The sequence below is a fragment of the Microcaecilia unicolor genome, chromosome 4, assembly GCF_901765095.1.
Source record: "Microcaecilia unicolor chromosome 4, aMicUni1.1, whole genome shotgun sequence".
In the NCBI taxonomy this organism is placed as follows: Eukaryota; Metazoa; Chordata; class Amphibia; order Gymnophiona; family Siphonopidae; genus Microcaecilia; species Microcaecilia unicolor.
This window is the reverse complement of record NC_044034.1, coordinates 27,582,017-27,606,875: the sequence shown is the minus strand read 5'-3', so window position 1 is coordinate 27,606,875 and position 24,859 is coordinate 27,582,017. Positions and strand designations below refer to the sequence as shown.

Here is a 24,859-nt window from a genome sequence, read left to right as displayed (position 1 = left end):
GAGATTCTAGATGGAATGTTGCTACTATTGGAGATTCTACATGGAATGTTGCTACTATTGGAGATTCTACATGGAATTTTGCTATTCCACTAGCAACATTCCATGTAGAAGCCTGCGCGGCCACATTGGTGTGACTCTGGGCAAGTCACTTAACCCTCCATTGCCCCATATGTAAGCCGCATTGAGCCTGCCATGAGTGGGAAAGCACGGGGTACAAATGTAACAAAAAAAATAGCAGGCATAAATGTATGCTGGTATTTTTAGTGCAATAATTTTGAAAGGGAAAGTATGCAAGTGCTTTCTTGTTTGAAAATGGGGGCAACTTATGTGTTACAACATGACCCTGTGACAGGAAGGTGACCTGCTTAACACGGCTGAAAGATCTCCAAAGAGAGAGGTCCTCAATAAGAACAGAAAGGGTGGGAATCCAACCATTTTAATCTTGTGCATTTTATCACTTGTGCGATCAGCATTGAGCTTACCGGGGTTTGGATTGTCTTGGAGGGTAATCACATATTTTGACCTTTTCCTCAGTCCTTCCAGGAAAATGACAACAAGGTCTCGAATATCTTCGGCATTGTTGGAAGTGAGGGTAAATTCATCTCCTCTAATGGTGGCCAAGGTGAAACTCTGCCCTTGCAGTTTACCTCCCCTAGAATATGGAGCAGGAATAAAACAATATCCTTAAAAATGAAACAGGTTTTTCACTCCTGTTCGGCAAACATACTGTATGTACTTTGGAACAACCAATTTATTTATCTGGATTTAACTCGTCATGCCTTTTCAGTACTAGGGGAAAGTGAGCTAGATTCAGGTACAGTAGATATTTCCCTGTTTCCAGAGGGCTTACAATCTAACTTCATATCTGAGGCAGTAGAGTCCAAGGTCACAAGGAGAAACAATGGGACTTGAACCCCAGCTTCCCTGGTTCCTAGCCTGCTCCTCCACGTAAATGCTGACATTGAGTTAGGTTTGCTGTCCTGCACTGTCACTCATTTTTTCCATCAACAAGATTGTCAAGAGCACATGGAAACCCAAAAGCCTTATCACGAATGTCATCCCCATTATTATCCTTGTCATCACTATTATAAGTACATAAGTAATGCCACACTGGGAAAAGACCAAGGGTCCATCGAGCCCAGCATCCTGTCCACGACAGCGGCCAATCCAGGCCAAGGGCACCTGGCGAGCTTCCCAAACGTACAAACATTCTATACATGTTATTCCTGGAATTGTGGATTTTTCCCAAGTCCATTTAGTAGTGGTTTATGGACTTGTCCTTTAGGAAACCGTCTAACCCCCTTTTAAACTCTGCTAAGCTAACCGCCTTCACCACATTCGCTGGCAACGATTTCCAGAGTTTAATTACGCGTTGGGTGAAGAAACATTTTTTCCGATTTATCATCATAATTGATAATCCTGTTCCTGCTTTCATTGACAGCTGAAATGACACAGTTACTTTAGGTGGCCACAGAGTGTTCAGAGAAGATGGAAAGCATCGCTTAGATGTTAGAGATTTTCACATTTTTTTTGGGTGGCAGATATCTGTGCCTCCCTAACAGTACCATCAGCAGTACTGCATGCAAGCTTCTGTTGAATATAAATCTCTCTCATGCAAATATTCATTAGGGAAGAGCTTCCCAAACTGTGGGTCGGGACCTTGTTGGGTTCTCCATAGTGCATCAACATTCTGCACCTCCAAGGGAGGGTGGGGGGTGGCTCACACAATTTTATTTGGCTTCTATCATGGTGGGGTCACGGTCACATAAAGATTGATAAGGACTGCATTAGGTCTATCCTGAAAGCCCGGCTTGTTGGTGGCCCTTGAGGACTGGGAGTGAATAGCAAGATCTTAGGGCTTAGACTTCCCAGCTTATCTGCTAATCTTATCCCAGAAAAGTCTAACTCTTGCCGTTCTGTTCTTAATCTCTACCTGAGATGTGCTCCTCACCAACAGCAAAAAGGGGGTTACACCCGTGATAGTTGTTGGAAGAGAGTGGAGAAAAGGAAGTAGGATGTTCTTTCTTCATAGCAATAGACTATAGAGGAATTTTATATGCAGGACAGACCCTAAAAGCTGAGGTTTGGGTTTTGCAGACTATTAACCATATTTTTGGACAGTCAGGAGGAAAGAGTGAATCTCAAAATTTCTTCATCCTTAACTTGATCTTTTGCTAGTATTTTTCTTGGGGGGTGGGGGGAGAGAGAAGGGATAAGGAAATGTCATCATCATTTCTGTAATTTTGAAGGAGTTCTTGTAGCTAATCCAGTTAGTGGACTTGGGGCCCACCCCATGTCAAACCACTGAAAGAGGACAGAGGAGAATGTACCGCATTCTTAGCGGGTACTACAACAGCAGCTGGAAGGAGAGAGTCGTCACCTCTGGAAACTGTCCATAGGAATCCAGGAAGTCCAGGGAGCCTGAGAGGAGTGTGCACATCTGGCATTTTATCAGTAGTTGAAGCAGCGGATTTCAGGTATTGACCCCAAAAAATAGGAAACCCTAAAGTTATATCCTACGAGTACCAAATGTAATTTTGGCTTTAGGGGATCCTAGAATTGTGTGCATATAGACTGACTCATTTGTAAATTTATGGATTAAACTGTGGGAAAGAATGGCTTATTTCCTAATAAGGATGACAGCTTGGACACAATAGCTAAGATGAAAAATAACATTGGTGGAGTAAGTTCCCGTACCGTGGAATGCTATTTCCTTCTTCCAAGGGTAACAGATTCAACTCAGGGTTGACTGAACTGGCTGATCCAGGCTGGTATGGCAACTGGATGCATAGAGTCAGTGGCGTACCAAGGGGGAGGGGCGGTGGGGGCAGTCCGCCCCGGGTGCACGCGCCTGTCGGCTCTTCGTTTTCATGCTCCCTTTGCCCCGGAATAGGTTACTTCCTGTTCCGGGGCAGAGGGAGCATGAAAACGAAGAGCCGGCAGGCGCGTGACACCCCCCCCCCCCCAGCGGCGTGCACCCGGGAGGAGGGTTGTTTCACCGGGGGATCGGGGGTTCTTTCGCTGGGGGGGCGGGGCGCATCGGCGATCCGCCCCGGGTGTCAGCCCCCCTAGGAACGCCACTGCATAGAGTTATAGTTGTGATTACCTATGGCAATTCAGTGGGACAATCAGAACTAAAACTACCTATATGCAGTGGGATATAGGGATATTGTGTTCAGTTTTGGTCGCCTATCTCAAAAAAGACACAGCAGAATTAGAAAAGGTTCAAAGAAGAGCGACCAACATGATAAAGGGAATGAAATTCCTCTCGTATGAGGAAAGGCTAAAGAGGTTAGTTAGGGCTCTTCAGCTAGGAAAAGAGACGGATGAGGTGAGATATGATTGAGGTCTACAAAACCTTGAGTGGTGTAGAACGAGTAGAAGTAAATTGATTTTTCACTCGTTCCAAAAGTACAAAGACTAGGGGACACTAGAGGAAGTTACATGGAAATATTTTTAAAACAAATAGGAGGAAATATTTTTTTCACTCGACCAATTATTTAAGCTCTGGATCTCTTTGCTGGAGGATGTGGTAACAACGCTTAGCGTATCTGGGTTTAAAAAAAAGTTTGGACAAGTTCCTGGAGGAAAAGTCCTTAGTCTGCTATTGAGACAGACGTGCAAGCAACTGCTTGCCCTGGGATTTGTAGCACGGAATGTTGCCACAATTTGGGTTTCTGCCGGATACAACCGGGATTGGAACAACACATTCAGTTGAGCTGGCCTCCCTAGGGCTTCTTTTTGTGATGTATGCTTCTAGTAAATTACTACAAACACCTTGGTTATAAACAATGCACTGCCTTTATTTAATACCATTTACCTGCTGCTAGAGACAGCAGTGATTTCTGGGAAAGAAAGTTCAAGTAGCACTTGCTCCTGTTCGTCGACAAAGTAAACGCCAGTCCAGTTGACAGCAACAATGACATCGTTCTTGGGAAGGCTGGGTCCTGTTCACAAAGATGCAGAGTTAGGGTTTTACAATGCTGTGGGTCTAGTCTTATATGCACTGAGAAACTGAAACATATGCATGATGTACAGCTTATGCTCTGATGACAACCCTAGACAGTCCAATTGTTTTGGGTGAAGATGGACAGAAAAGAAAAAGTGGTGGACTTTGCTGGTTATGCACAAGGCTTTGTTCTGTTTCCAACGTCGCATGACATCAGACTCACAGAAACAGAACGAAGCCTTGCAGATCAGCCAGGCTTTGTTCTGTTTCTGTGAGTCTGACGTCCTGCACGTACAACGTGCAGGATGTCAGAAACAGAACGAAGCCTTCGTAGGAGGAAGAGGACCTCCTCGGCTGGCAGGGATTGGGGTCCCTCACCAGCAAAGGTAGCCCACGGCGATGGCGGGGGAGGGTTGGCAGCGGGAGGGGGGTCCGAGAGGGTCATTGGCAGGGGTCGTCAAAGTTGGCGGCGCGGGGTGGGTCGGTAAGGGTGGGGGGGGGGGGGAGTTGGCGGCGCCAGGGATTGGTAACGGCGGGGGGGGGGGGGAATCGGCAGCGAAGGGGGTTGGCAAAGGCGGGGGGGGGGGGTCTAAAATGTGCCCCCTCACCTCAGGCTCTGGACCCCCCTCCCGCCGGTCTGGCTACGCCCCTGAGCTAAATATTGGTGCTGACCTTCTATGTCACGGCCATCCAGCTAGCCGCTAACCCCCGGATTCTATATAGTGCGCTCAGATTTAGGCACCAAAATCGGTGCAGATTCTATAACCCCGCAAGTAACTTAATTGGTTTAACAAGCTAATGAGCGCTGATATCAGCACTTGAACAAGCAACAATGAGCACTAATTGGCACTGATTAGAATTTAGGCGGATAATTCGCTAAGCGTATTCTGTAAAGATGTGCGCCAAACTTCTAACACACGCAGGCAAAAAGGGGCGTGGTTACGGGTGGGGAAACAGGTGTTTTGTGGGCAATCTGAAATTTAGGCGCCTATTTATAGAATATGGCCCAGTGAGCCTAAATCTATGCTCCGGGATATACCCCATGTTTTTGTTGGTGTAAATGAACGCGCGCAGATTTAGGCGCTGAAATTCAACTACACGCATTCTATCACTGGCGCCTAAATCTAGGCGCCGATTATAGAATATGCTTAGTCGGCACTGATTTCAGCGCCTTTTTTTTTTAGGCGTCATATATAGAGAATCTCCTCGTATGTGCTAATATTCAGCCAAGATAGCCAGTTAAGTACCATTTAACTAGCAAGGTGCCATTCCTGGCCAGTTAAATGGTTTTCAGTATTGGGGGCTAAATCTTTAGGGTGCTGCATTTTTACCTCTGAAGTGGCCAGATTAAGGATAAGTCCCTGTTACCTGAGCTACTCCTAGCTCAAAATGGTGGCTGCGACTTAATAGCTTAACTTCCAGACTGCCGCAGCGGGTACTGATCCGATCCCCCCATCACCCTGACGCCCAACCCACCCCTCTCTATCTGACCTCCCTCCATAACCCCCCCCCCCCTCTGATCCTCGCAACCCCCTGGCACAGTCTCCCCCCAAATCTCCCCACTCCATTCCCCTGTCTGCATCTGCTTCCATGGTGTCTGACTATATGCACATTTTTGTGCACATATGCATACGGTTTGTTTATAGCATTGGGAGTACAAATAACATGTGTTAGGAAACTGTGCTGAACTTCAGCACACAGGTCTCTAACTCACGGCATATTACAATGCCTCAGGATGCTTTGAAGTGTATTTTGGGATTTTTACAGATTTCGGTTATCAACACTGTACTCTTTCTTTTCAGATAAAAGGAACCTGCTGACTGTCTTTCAGCTTTACCGGGTAATATATCAGTGACAGTGGGTCGGAGCCCCCTCCCAGCAGGAGGGCATCCTTGTTACCAGGGGCGTAGCCAGACCTCGGTGGGAGGGGGGCCAGAGCCCGAGGGGCACTGTTTAGCCACCTCCCCCTGCCACCGACCCCCCTCCTGCCACTTTGGACTCCCCCACCACCGCAACCGCAACCACCACCCACCCGCCCTCTGCCCCGCCGCCGCATCAGGTACCTTGTTTGCTGGCGGGGGTCCCCAATCCCTGCCAGCCGAAGTGTCTTCTCCAGTGCCAGTCGTCTCCGGCGCCTTCGCTGTGTGATCATCTGTTTGTGACGCTTTACGTCCTGCATGGGGCTACATGCAAGGTGCAGGACGTAAGGCATCAGAAACAGATGATCACACCACGAAGGCGCCGGAGTTGACCGGCGCTGAAGAAGACTCTTCGGCTGGCGGGGATTGGGGACCCCCGCCAGCAAACAAGGTACCTGATGTGGGGGGGGGGGGGGTGTCAGATGTAGAGGGGGCCAGGGCGTAATCTGTGGGGGCCCATACCCCCGTGGCCCCATGTAGCTACGCCCCTGCTTGTTACAGCTGGAGGGGAACCCAAGCCCCAGGGCCGCCGAGAGGGGGGACAAAAGTCCCCGGGCCCGGGCCCGGGCCCGGGCCTCCGGGGGGGGCCCGGCGCCGCTGCAGTCCGGCCCGCCCGCCGTCGCTCCCGGAGCTAACCTGAAGCGCTTTCACCTTCGGAGCAACCAGCAGCAGCAGGGCAGACCTCTCCTTCCTTCCGTGTTCCGCCCTCGCCTGACGTAACGTCCGTGAGGGCGGGGCACGGAAGGAAGGAGAGGTCTGCGCTGCTGCTGCTGGTTTCTCCGAAGGTGAAAGCGCTTCAGGTTAGTTCAGAGAGGGCCCGGCAGCGGGTGGAGGGGGGGCCCGGCGACTTTGGGTGGGGGGGGGGGGGGGCGCGACGCTATCTCGGGTGGGGGGGGGGGCCCGGGGGCGGTCTTGTCCCGGGCCCGGCCCCGGCTCTCGGCAGCCCTGCCAAGCCCCGCCAGTCAAAGACACCCTGAACTCCTTTTAGTGCACCTAAGTTGGCAGCAGATTTTACATCAATTTTCAAGGGAAAATTTTCCTTTGAAAATTGACTTGGGGAAAGAATACACACAGGTTTCTACCTGCTACTTCTGTGAAATCTTACATGTAGCCTTCTGGAAATCCAAAGGGTATGTGCGCGGCTACTCTCTGCGCTCCAGCCCATCCCTAGGAATGCCTCTCTTATTCGCACAAGCTCTTATATATACATTGGTTACCACCCCCAAATTCTATAAATGGCGCCTTAAGTTGTGAGCGCTAATTGAGCTGCACGGTCAAATTGCACATACAACTTAATTGATTAAGGAGCCAATCAGCGCTGATAATTGGCACTTAACCAATTAGCAGCACTAATTGGCTTTAATTTGAATTTACATGCACAACTTTCTAGGCGCGCACCCGAAAAGGGGGTGTGGATATGGGCTTCTAATGGCCGGGTTGTGGGCGTTTAAAAAAACTATGCGCACTATTATAGAATACACCTCATCTGTGCCTAACTTAGGCGCAGGTGTTTAGGCCTGGTTTTCGGTGGCCTATATGGTTGCGCCTAAATTTTAGGCTTAAGAACAGCGCTTGAGCGTATTCTATAAACTAAGTCTAACTTTGGGTGCAGTTTATACAATCATGCTAAGTGCGTGGTTTTTCGGCGCTGATTTTTAAGGCGTCCGTTTATAGAATTTGGCCCTACCTGTACCTAGGTGTGTATGTGTTGCATGATTTTCCAAAGCCCCATTGCTGCATGGAATTCCATGTTTCACGTGCAGAAATCAAACAGAAGAAAGAGACAACGCAGATCACCGAGAACGATCGGATGGAGTGGAGACAAAACAGCCACAGGATTCACTCAATAATAAGCGTCATTCACTCGTGGAGGGCTGTTTCATCTCCTTCAGCCGTCTCCACTTCGCGTGCGCAAGTGTCTTTGAAAACTGCCCTCTGCATTCCACAGTGAAAATAGTGCTTCATTAAATAAAAAAAAAAAAACAGTACCTGATAATTTAAAGGCCTCATAAAACCTTGAAAAGAGCAAAGGCCACTTGAAGCGTGCAAAATCGACCACATCTTCCTTCACTTTCTGAGCACTGGCTCTCTTCTGGGTATAGATCCCCTAGAAGGGAAAAACGACAAGGAGCAGGAAAAAATTCCGAGGAAAACTTAATTCAATGTAACAAGAACATTTTTTTATTCTGCTTTACCTTTCAGTTCATGTCAGATTACAGAAATATGGGGCCCGTCTACAAAGGCGCATAATGGTTAAATCGGCATTAACGAGCAGCTAGTGCATTTGCCTAGCGGTAACTCCGAGTTTGGTGTGTGCTGAAAACCCACAGTAGAAAATAATTTTCTATTTTCTACCGTGGGGGCATTCCCAGCAGTTGGCGCGAGCTGGACGCTTACCGCGTGGGTAATGCATGAGCCCTTACCACTAAATCAATGGGAGGCATTAAGGGCTCAGGCCGTAAATAGATGCGTGCTGGTTTTCATTTTGCTGTACGTCCCTTTCCCGGCCCCCAAACCCCCCTTTTTTCCACATGTGGCAGAGAAATGGTCCAGCGCGTGTCCAATACACGCGCCCACACTACTGCCGGCCACTTTTTGATGCGCCTTTGTAAAAGTGCCCCTTTATGCAGCAGCAACAAATATCCACATTCCACTTTCTTAACATAAAATCTAAAATCTTTATTTATTTATTGCACTTGCATCCCACATTTTCCCACCTATTTGCAGGCTCAATGTGGCTTACACAAACCTGTTATGGCATGACCATTCCAGGGTAATAGGTACAGTTGGTGTTACAAAAGATAAAGGATGACAAAGGGATCTAATCCTACGATTATAGAAAAAAAGACTTTCAGGGAAGGTTTGAGTGAAGGAGTGTTATGCTCAAGCTATTGGTTCTCGGGGTAGGCTTTGTTGAAGAGGTAGGTCTTCAGAGATTTGCTTAAGTTAGTTATTTCGTTAATTGTTTTCAGGTTGTTTGGTAGTGCATTCCACAGTTGCGTACTCGTGTAGGAAAAGCTGGATGCATGCGATAGTTTGTATTTTACTCCTTTGCAGCTGGGGAAGTGTAGATTTTTTTTTTTCTTACATTTGTACCCCACGCTTTCCCACTCATGGCAGGCTCAATGCGGCTTACATGGGGCAATGGAGGGTTAAGTGACTTGCCCAGAGTCACAAGGAGCTGCCTGTGCCTGAAGTGGGAATTGAACTCAGTTCCTCAGGACCAAAGTCCACCACCCTAACCATTAGGCCACTCCTCCACTGTTGCTACTATTTGAGATTCTACATGGAATGTTGCTATTCCACTAGCAACATTCCATGTAGAAGTAAGCCCTTGCAGATCACCAATGTGGCCGCGCAGGCTTCTGCTTCTGTGAGTCTGACGTCCTGGTGCAGGACATCAGACTCACAGAAACAGAAGCCTGCGCAGCCTTCTACATGGAATGTTGCTAGTGGAATAGCAACATTCCATATAGAATCTCCAATAGTAGCAACATTCCATGTAGAATCTCCAATAGTATCTATTTTATTTTTGTTACACTTGTACCCTGCGCTTTTCCACTCATGGCAGGCTCAATGCGGCTTACATGGGGCAATGGAGGGTTAAGTGACTTGCCCAGAGTCACAAGGAGCTGCCTGTGCCGGAAGTGGGAATCGAACTCAGTTCCTCAGTTCCCCAGGACCAAAGTCCACCACCCTAACCGCTAGGCCACTCCTCCATTCAGAAATGTGCGGGCAGTTTTTTTTTTGGCATTTCTGGGTGGGAGATCTACAAGGTCTAGCATGTAAGATGGGGCATTTCCGTAGATAATTTTATGAACAATTGTGCAGATCTTGAACGTGGTACGTTCTTTAAGTGGGAGCCAGTGTAATTTGTTTCTTAGGGGTTTTGCACTTTCATAGTTTGTTTTTCCAAATAGGAGTCTGGCTGCTGTATTCTGGGCTGTTTGCAGTTTCTTGATAGTGTGTTCTTTGCAGCCGACGTAGAGTGCGTTGCAATAGTCTAGGTGAGTTAGTACCATTGACTGTACCAGGCTGCGAAAAATGGATCTTGGGAAGAAAGGTTTTACTTTATGTCGCTGAGCCCAAGAAACCTGTTTATTACCGATTTTAAACCTAGGATTATTCCAAATGGACGTAAGCGAGGTTGTGGATCACGGGGTATGTAAAGATTTGTCAAAAGAAGCCAATAGCTTATGGGTAGTACTAATAAGTGGGTTGGAGACAACAATACTAGGAAGACGCATATCAATTAAGTATGTGTGCGATAAAGGGTCAAGAAGGGAATGCTCGAGGATTAACCATCTGGGCAAGGAGATTACACTCGAAGTAGCAATCCCCATTCCAGTCCCTGACGTAAACAAAGGCTTTATGATATAACAGGAGATCAGGGAATTTAACACCGCCCTGCAATTTAGGCATTTTCAATTTACATAAGACAATTCTGGGTACCTTAGAATTCCATAGGAAATTGGATAGTAATTTTTCAAGCCAATAAAAATACTAAAACAGTAAAATCCTTATGTAAAAAACATACATCAAGAATTTAATAAGTATTTTCAGAGCCAGGTTTTTAATTGCTGTCTGATCATCTGATAGAACAAAATCATTCTAAGTTGATTTGGCAAATAATTCCATAAGGTGGGTCACAACCACAATAGTTTTACCTCTCGCCTTGACTATTGCAACTTACTCCTCACCGGCCTCCCACTTAGCCATCTATCCCCCCCTTCAATCTGTTCAGAACTCTGCTGCACGTCTCATATTCCGCCAGAACCGTTATACTCATATCACCCCTCTCCTCAGGTCACTTCACTGGCTTCCAATCAGATACCGCATTCAATTCAAGCTTCTCCTTCTTACCTACAAATGCACTCAGTCTGCTGCCCCTCACTATCTTTCTACCCTCATCTCCCCTTACGTTCCCGCCCGTAACCTCCGTTCACAGGACAAATCCCTCCTCTCTATACCGTTCTCCACCACCGCCAACTCCAGGCTCCGCTCCTTCTGCCACGCCTCACCCTATGCTTGGAACAACCTTCCTGAGCCCTTACGCCAAGCCCCCTCCCTGCCCGTCTTCAAGTCTTTGCTTAAAACCCACCTCTTCAATGCTGTGTTCGGCACCTAACACTTACCGTTCACTAAATCCAGACTGCCCCAATTTGACCGCCCCTATCGGACTGACCGTTCACTTGTCTCTTAGATTATAAGCTCTTTGAGCAGGGACCGTCCCTCTTTGTTAAATTGTACAGCACTGCGTAACCCTAGTAGCGCTTTAGAAATGTTAAGTAGTAGTAGTAGTATACAAATACCAGCCAATTTGCAGCGCTATTTAACTGGCCTGGAATGGCTCCTGGCTGGTTAAAAAGCATTTAGGGGTCCTTTTACTGAGGTGCGCTGAAAAATGGGCTGCAGCAGTGTAGGTGCGTGTTCTGGATGTACGCAGAACCATTTTATCAGCTCACCTGTAAAAAATCCCCTTTTAAAAATTTTGACCGAAAATGGAAAAATGAAAAATTGATGAGGATCTGTTTTGGGTCTGAGACCTTACCGCCAGCTATTGACTTAGCAGTAAGGTCTCACGCATTAACTGGGCAGTAAGGGTCAACGTGCGTCAAATGCCTGTTACTGCCTGATAGCGCCGTACGCCAGAAAATAAAAAATTATTTTCTGGTGCACCTCCACTAAGCGCACCAAAAATGAAATTACTGCCCGGCACACGTGGTATCTGGGTGGTAACTCAGAATTGGCGTGCATTGGGTGCGCATACGTGGCTTAGTAAAAAGACCCCTTAGCTGGCTAACCACTAATATTCAGTAGCTGGTCATCTCTGCTGAATATCTGCAGTTAGCACTTAAGATTAGATTCTATATGTGGTGCCAAAAAAAGCGCTATTTTATACGTTGCACTTAAGGTTTGGTGAGGTTATACAATAGTGCTTATGCCCCTAACTTTAGGCACGGCCACTTGTACCAACTGAAATGTGGTGCAAATGTGTATGTCTATATTAGGCACTGGCATAGCTAGGTGGGGCCACGGGGGCCTGGGCACCCCCAAATTTGCTCTGGGCCCCGGTTGGCTGGTGGGGTCCCCAACCCCTGCCTGCTGAAGACTTCGTCCAGCACTGGTCTGCAGCAGCAGCGCCGCATTGCCTGCCCGGCTCTCTTTTCCCCTAAAAGGAGCATGCCGGACATGAGAGGAAGAGAGAGCAGAGAAGGCAATCCGGTGGCGTCAGAGACCAGCGCTGGACAAAGTCTTCAGCTGGTGGGGGTTGGGGATCTCCGCCAGCCAAGGTATTTGCGGCGGCGGTGCTTCAGCTGGTGGGGTTTGGGGACCCCCACCAGCCAAGATGTTACAGTGGCGGCAGTGGGCGGCGGCAGGGCTGAGACCAAAATGTGCCCCCCCCCCACCCCCTGACATTAGGTGTGTATCCTTGTTATTCAGTGATTCCCAAACCTGCTGGAGGCAGCCCAGCCAGCAGGGCCGTGCCTAGGGTCTCTGGCGCCCCCCTGCAGCCTATCAGTTGGCGGCGGCGGCGGCGGCGTCGGTGGCGGCGCCCCCCCCCCCCCCGTGAAAATGATCGCTCACCACTTGCCACACTGACAGGAATTGTCAGCAATATTCTTAGAAACAAATTGCTATACATTGCAAAATAAGATAGCAGATGTAAATTCTCAAAGTGGACATATTCCAAACACTAAAATGAAAATAAAATGATTTTTTTTCTACCTTTGTTGTCTGGTGACTTTCTTTTTCTGATCATGCTGGCCCAGTATCTGATTCTGCTGCTATCTGTCCTCTTAACTCCGTTTCCAGGGCTTCCTTTCCATTTATTTCTTTCCTTTCCTCCTTTCTTCTTCATTTCTGGTCCTCAGCTTCTGCCTATTTTCTTCATCCATGTGCAGTTTTTCTCCTCTCTTCCTTTTCCCTCATTTCATCTCCTTCATCTCTCTTCCCTCCCCTCTATGTCCAGCAATTTCTCCTCTCTCCCTGAGCCCTGCCCTCCCAATCCATGCCCATCCATGCTCCTCTGTCCCCTGCCCCCTCCATTCATCCTTTTCCAGCAATTCCCCTCTCTCCCTGAGCCCTGCCCTCCCAATCCATGCTCCTCTGTCACCTGCCCCCTCCATTCATCCCTATCCAGCAATTCCCCTCTCTCCCTGAGCCCTTCCCTGCAATCCATATCCATCCATGCCCATCTGTCCCCTCCATTCATCCCTATCCAGCAATTCCCCTCTCCCTGCCCTCCCAATCCATGCTCATCCATGCTCCTCTGTCCCCTGCCCCCTCCATTCATCCCTTTCCAGCAATTCCCCTCTCTCCCTGAGCCCTGCCCTCCCAATCCATGCCCATCCATGCTCCTCTGTCCCCTGCCCCCTCCATTCATCCCTTTCCAGCAATTCCCCTCTCTCCCTGAGCCCTGCCCTCCCAATCCATGCCCATCCATGCTCCTCTGTCCCCTGCCTGCCCCCTCCATTCATCCTTTTCCAGCAATTCCCCTCTCTCCCTTCCATGACCCCCCTTGCATCCATGCTCCTCTCTCTCCAATGTCCCAGCCTGGCCCGCCCTCTTCTCCCCCCCCCCTTCGCATCCATGCCCCCCCCTTCGCATCCTTGCTGTTGTTTCTCCCCTGCCCTCCCGCTCCCATTGTTCAACTGCCCACCCTCTTCTCTTCCCCCAACATCCCTTTTCTTTTTTTTTCTTTTTAAATTTACCTCCGTGGCGGCGGTTCCGGCAGCGCAGCGTCAGGGAAAGAGGCGGCGCTCCCGACGTCTAGCCTTCCCTTCGCTGTGTCCCGCCTTCTTCTGATGTCATCCTTGACGTCAGAAGAAGGCGGAACACAGCGAAGGGAAGGCTAGAGACGTCGGGAGCGCCACCTCCTTCCCTGACGCTGCGCTGCCGGAACCGCCACCACGGAGGTAAATTTAAAAAGAAAAAAAAAGAAAAGGGATGTTGGGGGAGGGCGAGCGAGGTGAGCATGGTGCGGCGGTGCCCCCCAGAGGGAAGCGCCCCCCTGCCATGCTTACCTCGCTTACCGGGTTAGCACGGCCCTGCCAGCCAGTCAGGTTTTCAGGATATCCACAATGAATATTCATTAGAAAGATATGGAGGCAGCGAAGGCAGTGCATGCAAATCTCTCTCGTGAATATTCATTGTGGATATCCCGAAAACCTGACTGGCTGGGCTGCCTCCAGGACCAGGTTTGGGAACCACTGTTCTATAACAACGCGCCTTAATTTTAGGAACGTTCTCCGTTCTGCTCTCGTTCCACCCATAACCCTCCAATTTCTGTGCCCCTTTTTTCAGATTGTGCATAAGATTTAGGCGCAGATCTTTTGCAACTAAATTTATGTGCATAGTTCAATTAAATGTAATTACTGCCAGCAATTGCTTTTTAAAAAGACAATTATTGGCGCTAATTAGCTTATGTAATTAAATTGCATGGGCATGCACCCAAATTTTTTAATTGCAATGTTTGGTGACTTTTACAGCATTAGGGAAATAATGACTAACTGGCTATATCGCATGATACAGTCATCTCTCCTTAATTTTACCCCTCCTTACCCTTTCTCCCAAATCACACTATCCTATCCTGTCTACCCTCTTTTATCCTAGTCATATATTATCTAGCTGAACTTATCATACACTACTAAGCCCAACTTTACATTGTTTTACTACTGTTTTATTAAAATTCTATTAACTTTGTATTTCGAATTACACGTAAGCCGCATTGAGCCTGCATTGTGTGGGAAAGCGCGGGGTACAAATGTAATAATAATAATAATAGTCAAGCACTTGCCGGCTAAGTTTAGCGGCCAAATCAGACCACCTAAATAGCCACCCTATCTTTGGCTGCTATAAAGTTAACTGGCCAGCACTGAATATTCACTTAGGCGTCCTTTTACTAAGGTGTGCTGAAAAATGGCTCGCGTTGTTGAAGGCATGCGTATTGGATGCACGCAGGTCCATTTTTCAGCATGCCTGCAAAAAAAAAAAAGCCTTTTTGGGGGCCAAAAATGGACGCACGTCAAAATAAAACCTGGGACACATCCATTTTGGGTCTGAGACCTTACGCCACCCATTGACTTAGCGGTATGGTCTCATGCGTTAACCGGGCAGTAATGGTCAGTGCACGTACACTGCCGATTACCACCTGGTTAGCGCCATGTGGTAGAAAATAAAAAAAATATTTATTTATTTTATTTATCACATTTGTATCCCACCTTTTCCCTCTCTCATCCTTGGTGACTTTAATATTCCTGCTAATGATCCTTCCAACTCTTATATTTCCAAGTTACTCGCTTTAACGTCCTCCTTTAATCTCCAACTATGCTCCACCTCCCCCACTCATCAAAATGGTCACTGTCTTGATCTCATCTTCTCCTCCAACTGTTCACCTTCTAGTTTCCTTGCGTCTGATCATCCCTCCTCTGATCACCATCTTATAACTTTCACACTTAAATCTCCTCCCTCCCAGTCCCGTCCTATCCTATCTAATTTATCTAGGAATCTTCACGATATTGACCCTTCATCTCTATCCTCCCATGTTTCAAACCTCCTCTCTACTGTGGCACCATCCACGTCTGTCAACGAGGCTGTTTCTTCTTACAACAATACTCTATCCTCTGCCTTAGACACTCTTGCACCTTTGATGACCCGCCCTGTAAGGCGTACAAAACCCCAACCTTGGCTGACTTCTAATATCCGCTACCTACGTTCCTGTACCCGCTCCGCCGAACGCCTCTGGCGGAAATCTCGGGCCCTTGCTGATTTCTTACACTTTAAGTTCATGCTGACCTCCTTCCAATCTGCTCTTTTACGTGCTAAACAGGATTATTATATCCAACTGACCAACTCTCTTGGCTCTAATCCTCGACTTCTCTTCACCACATTGAACTCTCTCCTCAAGGTGCCCCCTCCCCCAACTCCCCCTTCATTATCTCCTCAGACCCTTGCTGAATTCTTTCACAACAAGGTTCAAAAGATAAACCTTGCTTTCTCTACCTCACCAACTCTCCCTCCACTTGTCCGTTCCCCTCTCTCTCCTTCCCCTCATTCCCTTTCCTCCTTTCCTGAAGTTACTATTGAGGAAACTACACTTCTCATTTCTTCCTCAAAATGTACCACCTGTTCCTCTGATCCCATTCCCACCCACCTTCTTAATGCCATCTCTCCTGCTCTTATTCCTTTTATCTGTCACATTCTCAACCTCTCACTTTCCACTGCGACTGTCCCTGCTGCCTTTAAACATGCTGTGGTCACACCTCTCCTTAAGAAGCCTTCACTCGACCCTACTTGTCCCTCTAATTACCGACCCATCTCCCTCCTCCCTTTTCTCTCCAAATTACTTGAGCGTGCTGTTCACCGCCGCTGCCTTGATTTTCGCTCCTCACATGCTATTCTTGACCCACTACAATCTGGTTTTCGCCCTCTCCACTCAACCGAAACTGCGCTTACTAAAGTCTCCAATGATCTATTACTGGCTAAATCCAGAGGTCAATATTCCATCCTCATTCTTCTTGATCTTTCTGCTGCTTTTGACACTGTCGATCACAGCATACTTCTCGATACCCTATCCTGACTTGGATTCCAGGGCTCTGTCCTTTCCTGGTTCTCTTCCTACCTCTCCCTCCGCACCTTTAGTGTTCACTCTGGTGGATCCTCTTCTACTTCTATCCCTCTGCCTGTCGGCGTACCTCAGGGTTCTGTTCTTGGTCCCCTCCTCTTTTCTATCTACACTTCTTCCCTTGGTTCATTAATCTCATCCCATGGCTTTTCCTACCATCTCTATGCTGATGACTCCCAAATCTACCTTTCTACCCCTGATATCTCACCTTGCATCCAAACCAAAGTTTCAGCGTGCTTGTCTGACATTGCTGCCTGGATGTCTCAACGCCACCTGAAATTAAATATGACCAAAACCGAGCTTCTCATTTTCCCCCCCAAACCCACCTCCCCGCTCCCCCCGTTTTCTATTTCTGTTGATGGCTCTCTCATTCTCCCTGTCTCCTCAGCTCGAAACCTTGGGGTCATCTTTGACTCTTCTCTCTCCTTCTCTGCTCATATCCAGCAGACCGCCAAGACCTGTCGTTTCTTTCTTTACAACATCCGTAAAATCCGCCCCTTTCTTTCCGAGCACTCTACCAAAACCCTCATCCACACCCTTGTCACCTCTCGTTTAGACTACTGCAATCTGCTTCTTGCTGGCCTCCCACTTAGTCACCTCTCCCCTCTCCAGTTGGTTCAAAACTCTGCTGCCCGTCTCATCTTCCGCCAGGGTCGCTTTACTCATACTACCCCTCTCCTCAAGACCCTTCACTGGCTCCCTATCCGTTTTCGCATCCTGTTCAAACTTCTTCTACAAACCTATAAATGTATTCACTCTGCTGCTCCCCAGTATCTCTCCACACTCGTCCTTCCCTACACCCCTTCCCGTGCACTCCGCTCCATGGATAAATCCTTCTTATCTGTTCCCTTCTCCACTACTGCCAACTCCAGACTTCGCGCCTTCTGTCTCGCTGCACCCTACACCTGGAATAAACTTCCTGAGCCCCTACGTCTTGCCCCATCCTTGGCCACCTTTAAATCTAGACTGAAAGCCCACCTCTTTAACATTGCTTTTGACTCGTAACCACTTGTAACCACTCGCCTCCACCTACCCTCCTCTCTTCCTTCCCGTTCACATTAATTGATTTGATTTGCTTACTTTATTTATTTTTTGTCTATTAGATTGTAAGCTCTTTGAGCAGGGACTGTCTTTCTTCTATGTTTGTGCAGCGCTGCGTATGCCTTGTAGCGCTATAGAAATGCTAAATAGTAGTAGTAGTAGTAGTAGTGATAGCAGGCTCAAAGTGGCTTACAAAACTATTGTAGTAAGTTACAATGCAAGAAGTACAATTTTTCAATTTCAGCAGAATAAAAAATAACAGTTAAACAGCGATGGGTATTGAAGTAGGACGTCAGACTCACAGAAACAGAAGCCTGCGCAGCCGCGTTGCTGATCTGCAAGGGCAGGCTTCTTCATGGAATGTTGCTAGTGGAATAGCAACATTAACATTCCATGTAGAATCTCAAATAGTAGCAACAGAATCTCAATAGTAGCAACATTCCATCTAGAATCTCCAATAGTAGCAACATTCCATGTAGAATCTCAAATAGGGAAAGAGACAGTCCCTGCTCAAAAGAGCTTACAATCTAAATAATACAGACAGACAAGACAGATACGGGTGATGAAAAGTAATGGGTAATGAAGTAATAGGTGATGAAGAGTAATGGGTGAGAAGGAAGGAAGGGACAAGGGGAGGGCAATTGAGTAGTGGCTAGGATCTAAAAGCAGCAGTGAAAAGGTGGGTTTTCAGCATAGATTTGAAAACAGGTAGAGATGGAGCTAGATGTACAGGCTCAGGAAGTCTATTCCAGGCATAAGGTGCCGCGAGAGAAAAGGAACGAAGCCTGGAGTTAGCAGTGAGTAAAAGGCCGGGTTTTTTTTTTTTTTTTTTAAAGAAACGGCTGTGCAGTATGTGATCCACTTGCTGCGTGGCCATTTCGGGGAGGAAGACTTACCGCCACCCATTGAAGTGGTGAAAAGGGCTCTCGTGCTAACCTGACGGTAATCGGGCAGTGCACGGCACTGCCTGATTACTTGCACAAAAAAAAGGGTAGGTAAAAAGGAACCTCAGAAGCACCCACTATGTTTACCGACGCCTCACTTTTTTTGGTTTCACTGCCTGATTACCGCCAGGCAAGGCCCAGTGCTACAAAAATAAAAAAATATTTTTGTAGTGCTGGAAATGGTGCTTGCTGGGGTTGGGAACTACCGCTGTAGAGGTATTTTACCCCGCCCCCCCAACAGTAGCCCGTTGGTAGATCCGAATTGGCACGTGGCAAGCCCACTGCAGCATGCCAACCCTTTAGTAAAAGGGACCTAAGTGACACCTGCAAACGGACAGCAGAACATGACCGACCCTCCACATTACCTTTTTATGTGCAGCTATAATCAGCTGAGCCCATTTCTCTACAGTTTTAGAAGCCGTCATCTCTCTGTCAGGGATGTACGATGGGATTAAGCTCAGCAATCTTTCCAGTACCAGCTCTGACCCATAGTCCACGTAGTATTGCTGGGAGGCCTGCTCTGCAAGCTCTTCTTCCTGTGAGGATAAAAGACTGCTCAAAATAATCCAAATTGAACTGCTTTACATAGTGGGGCAAAACCCCCATCACAAGAAAACTTTCATGCCCATCAATCCTAGTCAGGGGTTCTCAGCCCAGTCCTCGGAACATACATAGCCAGTGTGGTTTTCCAGATATTCACAATAAATATGCAGGAGACAGATGTACATACAACGGAAGTAATGCATGTAAATATTTCTCATGCATATGATGATCGTGTGACAGGCTGGATTGAGAACCATTGCTCCAAGTGTGATGGGAACAACTACTAATCATTTCTATAGTGCAGGGCCGCCAAGAGACTGGGCCGGGCTTGGGGCAAGGCCGCCCCTGGGGCCCCGCCCCTGCCGCCCTCACTGCCGTTGATCCCCCCCCCCCCTGAGATCGCCACAGACACTGCTCCCCCCTCCACCCCCCCCCCGAGGTCGCCGCCATTCCCCTCCTTCGTCCGCCACTGGGCCAGGCCCCCTGCATTGAAATCGCAGTCTCACCTCCATGAAAGCAGCGCTGCAGGCAGCAGAATGCTTCCCTTCAGCCCTCCTTCCCTGTGTCCCGCCCTCACGGAAGTTACGTCAGACGAGGGCGGGACACAGGGAGGGAAGGAGGACCGAAGGGAGGCGTTCTGCTGCCTGCAGTGCTGCTTTCACGGAGGTGAGACTGAGATTTCAATGCAGGGGGCAGACGGGCGACGACGGAGGGCGGGTGGGACTGCGGCGCCAGGCCCCCCTTGGAGGCCCGGGCCCGGGGAATTTTGTCCCCCTGCCCCCCCCCTCTCGGCGGCTATGATTAGACATACACAGCATATACAGGTATTTTTCTCTGTCCCTAGGGGGATCACAATCTAAGTTTTTGTACCTGGGGCAATGGAGGGTTAACTGACTTGCCCAAGGTCACAAGGAGCTACAGTGAGACTTGAATCCAGGTTGCCAGGGCCAAAGTCCACTGCACTAACCATCAGGCTACTCCTTCACTCCACTCCACAAATGTTCATTTAGGCTTCTGTGACTAGTGTCATGATTATTGATGCAAGGATCGTGTTTATAAATGACATGGGGAAAGTATGTGCCAGGAAGTGTTTCTTTTTTGGGAGGTGGAGGGGAGACGTTCTTTGAACTGTCATATCAAATAGGCTTTTCTTATTTTAAAGCATAAAAATGTCTTAAAAGGTTCTTTTAGTGTTACACAGTTAATTCGGGATCAATGAAAAGTGATATTGGCTTCGAAGTAAGCGAACTTAGGAAATCAAATACACTACCATTTAAACTTCAGAAAAGGAAATGACGATAAAATGAGAAGAACGGTGAAAAAAAGACTGAAACACCCACGTCATCATAAAGCCATCAAACGGGCCCATGAAAAGTAACTGACCTTGTCACACCTGTACTCTCCAAACTTCACACCCCTGATTATTTGTTGATAAATGAGGTTGGTGGCCACATTATCCTCTGCTGGATTGTGCCAGGGGGTGAAGATCTCCTTTCTGAAAAAGAGCCTCCATGGTGCATTTCGCTCCTGTGCCCCCTGCTCCTTGGCGTACTGTTCACACTGAGAAACGGCATCCATCACATGGTCATTGCCACTCCCCAAAGATGAGACCTATAAAATGGGGATGAAGTACAGTGCAATTATACTATACCAGTAAAAATGGCCCATTTCTGTATGAAAGGAAACGGGCACTAGCAAGGTTTTTCTCCCCCACCCTCGTTCTCTCCCTGTGTCCCCTCCAAGTCCCACGGCCCCCTTTCCTCCCCTCCGATTTCCATGGCTTCCTCCCTCCCTCTGTCACTGTCCTTCACTCTGTCCTCCCTCCGAGGTCTAGTCCTCCCTCCGAGTTCCAGTCCCCTCTCCCTCCCCCATCCCCCAATGTGCATGTCGCCCCCCCTCCAAAATTGCCAACCCCGCTTCTCTCCCTCTCTTACCCGGGTCCCGGCGGCAGCATTGAAGAGCGAGCAGGCTCAGCGAGTCTGCTGCCTTCCTTTCTGTTCGCTCTGAGGTATGACTCTGGTCCCGCCCTCATTTCCTGTTTCCGCAAGGGCGGGACCAGAGTCACAGCTCAGAGCGAACAGAAGGGAAGGCAGCAGACTTGCTGAGCCTGCTCGCTCTTCAATGCTGCTAGGCCAGTGACGTCAGTGTTATCTACTGCACGAAGCAGACCACCTCCGGCGGAAGCCACGGTCCCAGGCAGCTTCAGAACGTTTAGAGGTGAGAATTATTATATAGGATACAACAGTGATTTCTAACCATCCTGGTGGCAAACCTGACCAGTCTGATTTTCAGGATATCTATAATGAATATGCAAAGATAGATTTGCATACACTTGAGATTCAGTGATATACATTATGGCGATTCTATAAGCCAGAGCAGCTACATTTGCCTTGGGGATAGGATTGAGAAACAGCGACATACCGAATGGTTTAGTGTGGCAGATTTATTACATCAACATCCGTCTATCAACTTTACCCAAAGGAGGATTGGTAAAATAGAAATTTGGAGATCACTATCATATGGAGCAGGAAGAAATGCAAATTGGAAAAAAAGAGAGATTGGTCTGTCCTGCTGAAACAGGTCTTGGTGAAAGGTCAAAGTTATTTATTTAATACTATTTCAGTCTTGCATTTCCTTGCTACCGTACCACCATTTCATCAAAAAATGGCAGCCATTTTAATATGGCACTCTGTGGATCTGAACCTTTCACATTTTCATTGAAAACATTGAATTATATTTTTAAAAAAGAAATTAAAAAAACACATAAGATGCCTATTTTCCCACTAAAAGGTGGTCTAAAAAAAATCTGCTTCTTATGGTTTAATGGTCAGTGACAAGACTGCAATACCCTGGAATGTGTTCTCGAGCACCGTACTGTCTCAGACCTGCCTAGTCAGTTGGGTTTTCACGATATCCCTAATAAATATCCATCATCATAAAGTAACTACTGTATGTTTAATGCTTCGTTTAACGTTATTTGTTACAAAACCCTTCTAAAATGTCTTCTAAGTGACAGAATTAACTGTACCTCCTCATGGTATATTTGCTCACTCTCACATTCGCAACATATAAACCATCTATCAACTATCTCACATACAGTCATATGTCAAGTGTTAAAATAATTCCTCACTTTCTCTGCCTGAGGTAATGATTTTTACATGAATGCAGAAATCACTCAGGGGCCCTTTTACTAAGCCACATGGAGGGGCATAATCGAAAGGGGGCGCCCATCTATAAGGGCGGCCATCTTTAAGGACGGCCCCGTAAAGCGGCGCCCCGACCATATTATCGAAACAAGATGGCCGGCCATCTTTCGTTTCGATAATACGGTCGGGGACGGCCAAATCTCAACATTTGGGTCCACCTTAGAGATGGCCGCCATTGGTTTTCGCCGATAATGGAAACTAAGGACGGCCATCTCAAAACCGGCCAGATCCAAGCCATTTGGTCATGGGAGGAGCCAGCATTTGTAGTGCACTGGCCCCCCTCACATGCCAGGACACCAACCGGGCACCCTAGAGGGCACTGCAGTGGACTTCACAAATTGATCCCAGGTGCATAGCTCCCTTACCTTGGGTACTGAGCCCCCCAAAACCCATTACCCACAACTGTACAACACTACCATAGCCCTTAAAGGGTAACGGGGGGCACCTAGATGTGGGTACAGTAGGTTTCGGGTAGGTTTTGGGGAGGGATGGGCCTGGGTCCACCTGCCTGAAGTGCACTGCAGTATCCACTAAAAACTGCTCCAGGGACCTGCATAGTGCTGTGATGGAGCTGGGTATGACATCTGAGGCTGGCATAGAGGCCGGCAAAAAAATGTTTAAAAAAAAGTTTTGGGGTGGGAGGGGGGTTGGTGACCACTGGGGGAGTAAGGGGAGGTGATTCCTGTTCACTGAGGCTATATTCAGATTTTCAGCAATATTTTCCAGATAATGAAGCTGAAAATCAGTCTTTAATGCCCTTCAATATTCAGGTAGTGCTGGGGCGGACTGGGGACAGAGCCTGGGTGGAGTTTAGGTACCCGGTTAGCTGCCATATTCAATCCACTAACCGGATTACTACCCGGATAAAGATAAAACAGCAAAAAGGCTGAGCTAAGTTTATCTGATTAGTTATCTGGGAGCTGGTCTGAATATCACTGATACCCAAATACCTGCTAGTGGCCAATTTCTACCTGGATATTCAGCGCTACCCAGTATCCAGATACTGGCACTGAGTACCCAGGTACAAAACCAAAACAAAACAGAAAAAAAAAAAAACAGCGGCAGCAGTCAAATCAAACCCTGATCACCACAGCTGAATATTGGGAGGGGGGGGGGGGGGTGGTATTTTCTGTTATATGGAGATCCTTTCCTGCCACGTTTTATGATATTGTACAGGAAGGGGAAGGGAGGGTATGGGGGTGCTAACCATACTCAGTGCATTTTGCTAGCGAAAAAGGTGCTGGTACTCAAATGCTGGGCCACCCATCAGGGGTGGGGTGATCACTGAGGGACCCACCCCACAATAGCCAGGCCCCCTGCAACCAGTCACAGAATCTATGACAACGCAGAATTGGTGTGTAGAGCCTGAGCTCTTTCATTAAAACTTGGGGTCCCTGGGTCAATTTTAGCAGACAATGGAAAAGGTGCCGGTATGCAGTACCCCCAAGTACCCCATCAAAAAAAGCCCTGACCATACTGTACCTTATCAAAGAGCGCAATGTAGAGGGAGAACCCAAATCTGTCCATCAAGTTGACCTTATCTGCTAGGGAGATACAGAGCTCTTTGGCAGTGGTTGCTGAGTCTGTGAGAAGGGTCTTTGTTGTTCCGTCCATAAAGGTAACAGGCAACATGATTGGCTTCTTGGACTTCGTAGCCTAGTTACGTTGAAAGAAAGATTTACATGAGACAATTCCATTCTCTTTGCCGAAGGTGTCATTGTTTTTGAGCTCGTAACTTTCCTCCTGCTCTTTCAGACTTGCAGTGCAATTGGAGCTGGGGTTAGGATTTTGTGCCATTAGTTAATTTATTGATAGCCCACTAAATATATAAATATCAAAACAAAATATAAGCCTCGAGTTACAGCTACCCAAGGACTTCCACCTATTTCATATCCTCTCCAAACTACTGTGTTTCCCCGAAAATAAGACACTGTCTTATATTAATTTTTGCCCCCCAAAAATGCGCTAGGTGTTATTGTCAGGGGCTGTCTTATTTTTCGGGGAAACATTGGGGTTGGCCCGCCCACCCTCCATCGCTCCCGGAACTAACCTTAAATGCCTCCTTTCACCTTCGCAGCAAGCAGCAGCAGGGCAGGCCACTACTTCCTTCCGTGTCCCGCCCTCGCCTGACGTAACATCCTCGAGCGCGGGGCACGGAAGGAAGGAGAGGTCTGCCCTGCTGCTGCTTGCTGCGAAGGTGAAAGGCACGCAGGGCCATCAGCTCATGTTCCTCTGCCTGGATCCTGCATGGAGGGTATGACCATGAACCGACAGCGTCAAATGTCTTAAGAACCTGCTCCTGTCACTACCACCACCATCAGGTCCTGGGAATAATTTAGTTCAAGTTTCTGTCCGTAGGGAAGAGGACAATGCCTGGGGTGCGGAAGGTTGAGGGTTGCCACTGCTGATCTTCACTCTTCTTTGGGTAGTGGGGAATACACTCTCCACCATCTCACCAACTCAGTAACTGCTTGCTTGTTTTTGTTTTTTTTGGTTATACGTACATACAAACATAAGCAAGTGTAAAGATGGACAGAAAGCTTGCCAGCAAATTCTATGTTGCCAAAGTTGCCTAAAAATCACACCATCTTGTAGTTCAATTGATATGATAAGCAGCAGAATGAGGTGGT

General features: G+C 47.8%; 1 protein-coding gene across 3 annotated transcripts in view; it reads right to left on the bottom strand.

Moving 5' to 3' along the window:
• The window catches only part of MYO7A (myosin VIIA), a 324,978-nt gene that overhangs the window by 66,209 nt on the left and 233,910 nt on the right, over nucleotides 1–24,859 (bottom strand). For all 3 annotated transcript variants that reach the window (XM_030200068.1, XM_030200066.1, XM_030200067.1), the window contains 6 exons: nucleotides 23,712–23,885; nucleotides 20,407–20,634; nucleotides 18,846–19,016; nucleotides 7,858–7,975; nucleotides 3,821–3,947; nucleotides 483–652 (listed from right to left, as the gene is read on the bottom strand). In XM_030200068.1, the coding sequence (XP_030055928.1) occupies nucleotides 483–652; nucleotides 3,821–3,947; nucleotides 7,858–7,975; nucleotides 18,846–19,016; nucleotides 20,407–20,634; nucleotides 23,712–23,885 (988 nt within the window). The remainder of the gene's footprint in view (nucleotides 1–482; nucleotides 653–3,820; nucleotides 3,948–7,857; nucleotides 7,976–18,845; nucleotides 19,017–20,406; nucleotides 20,635–23,711; nucleotides 23,886–24,859) is intronic.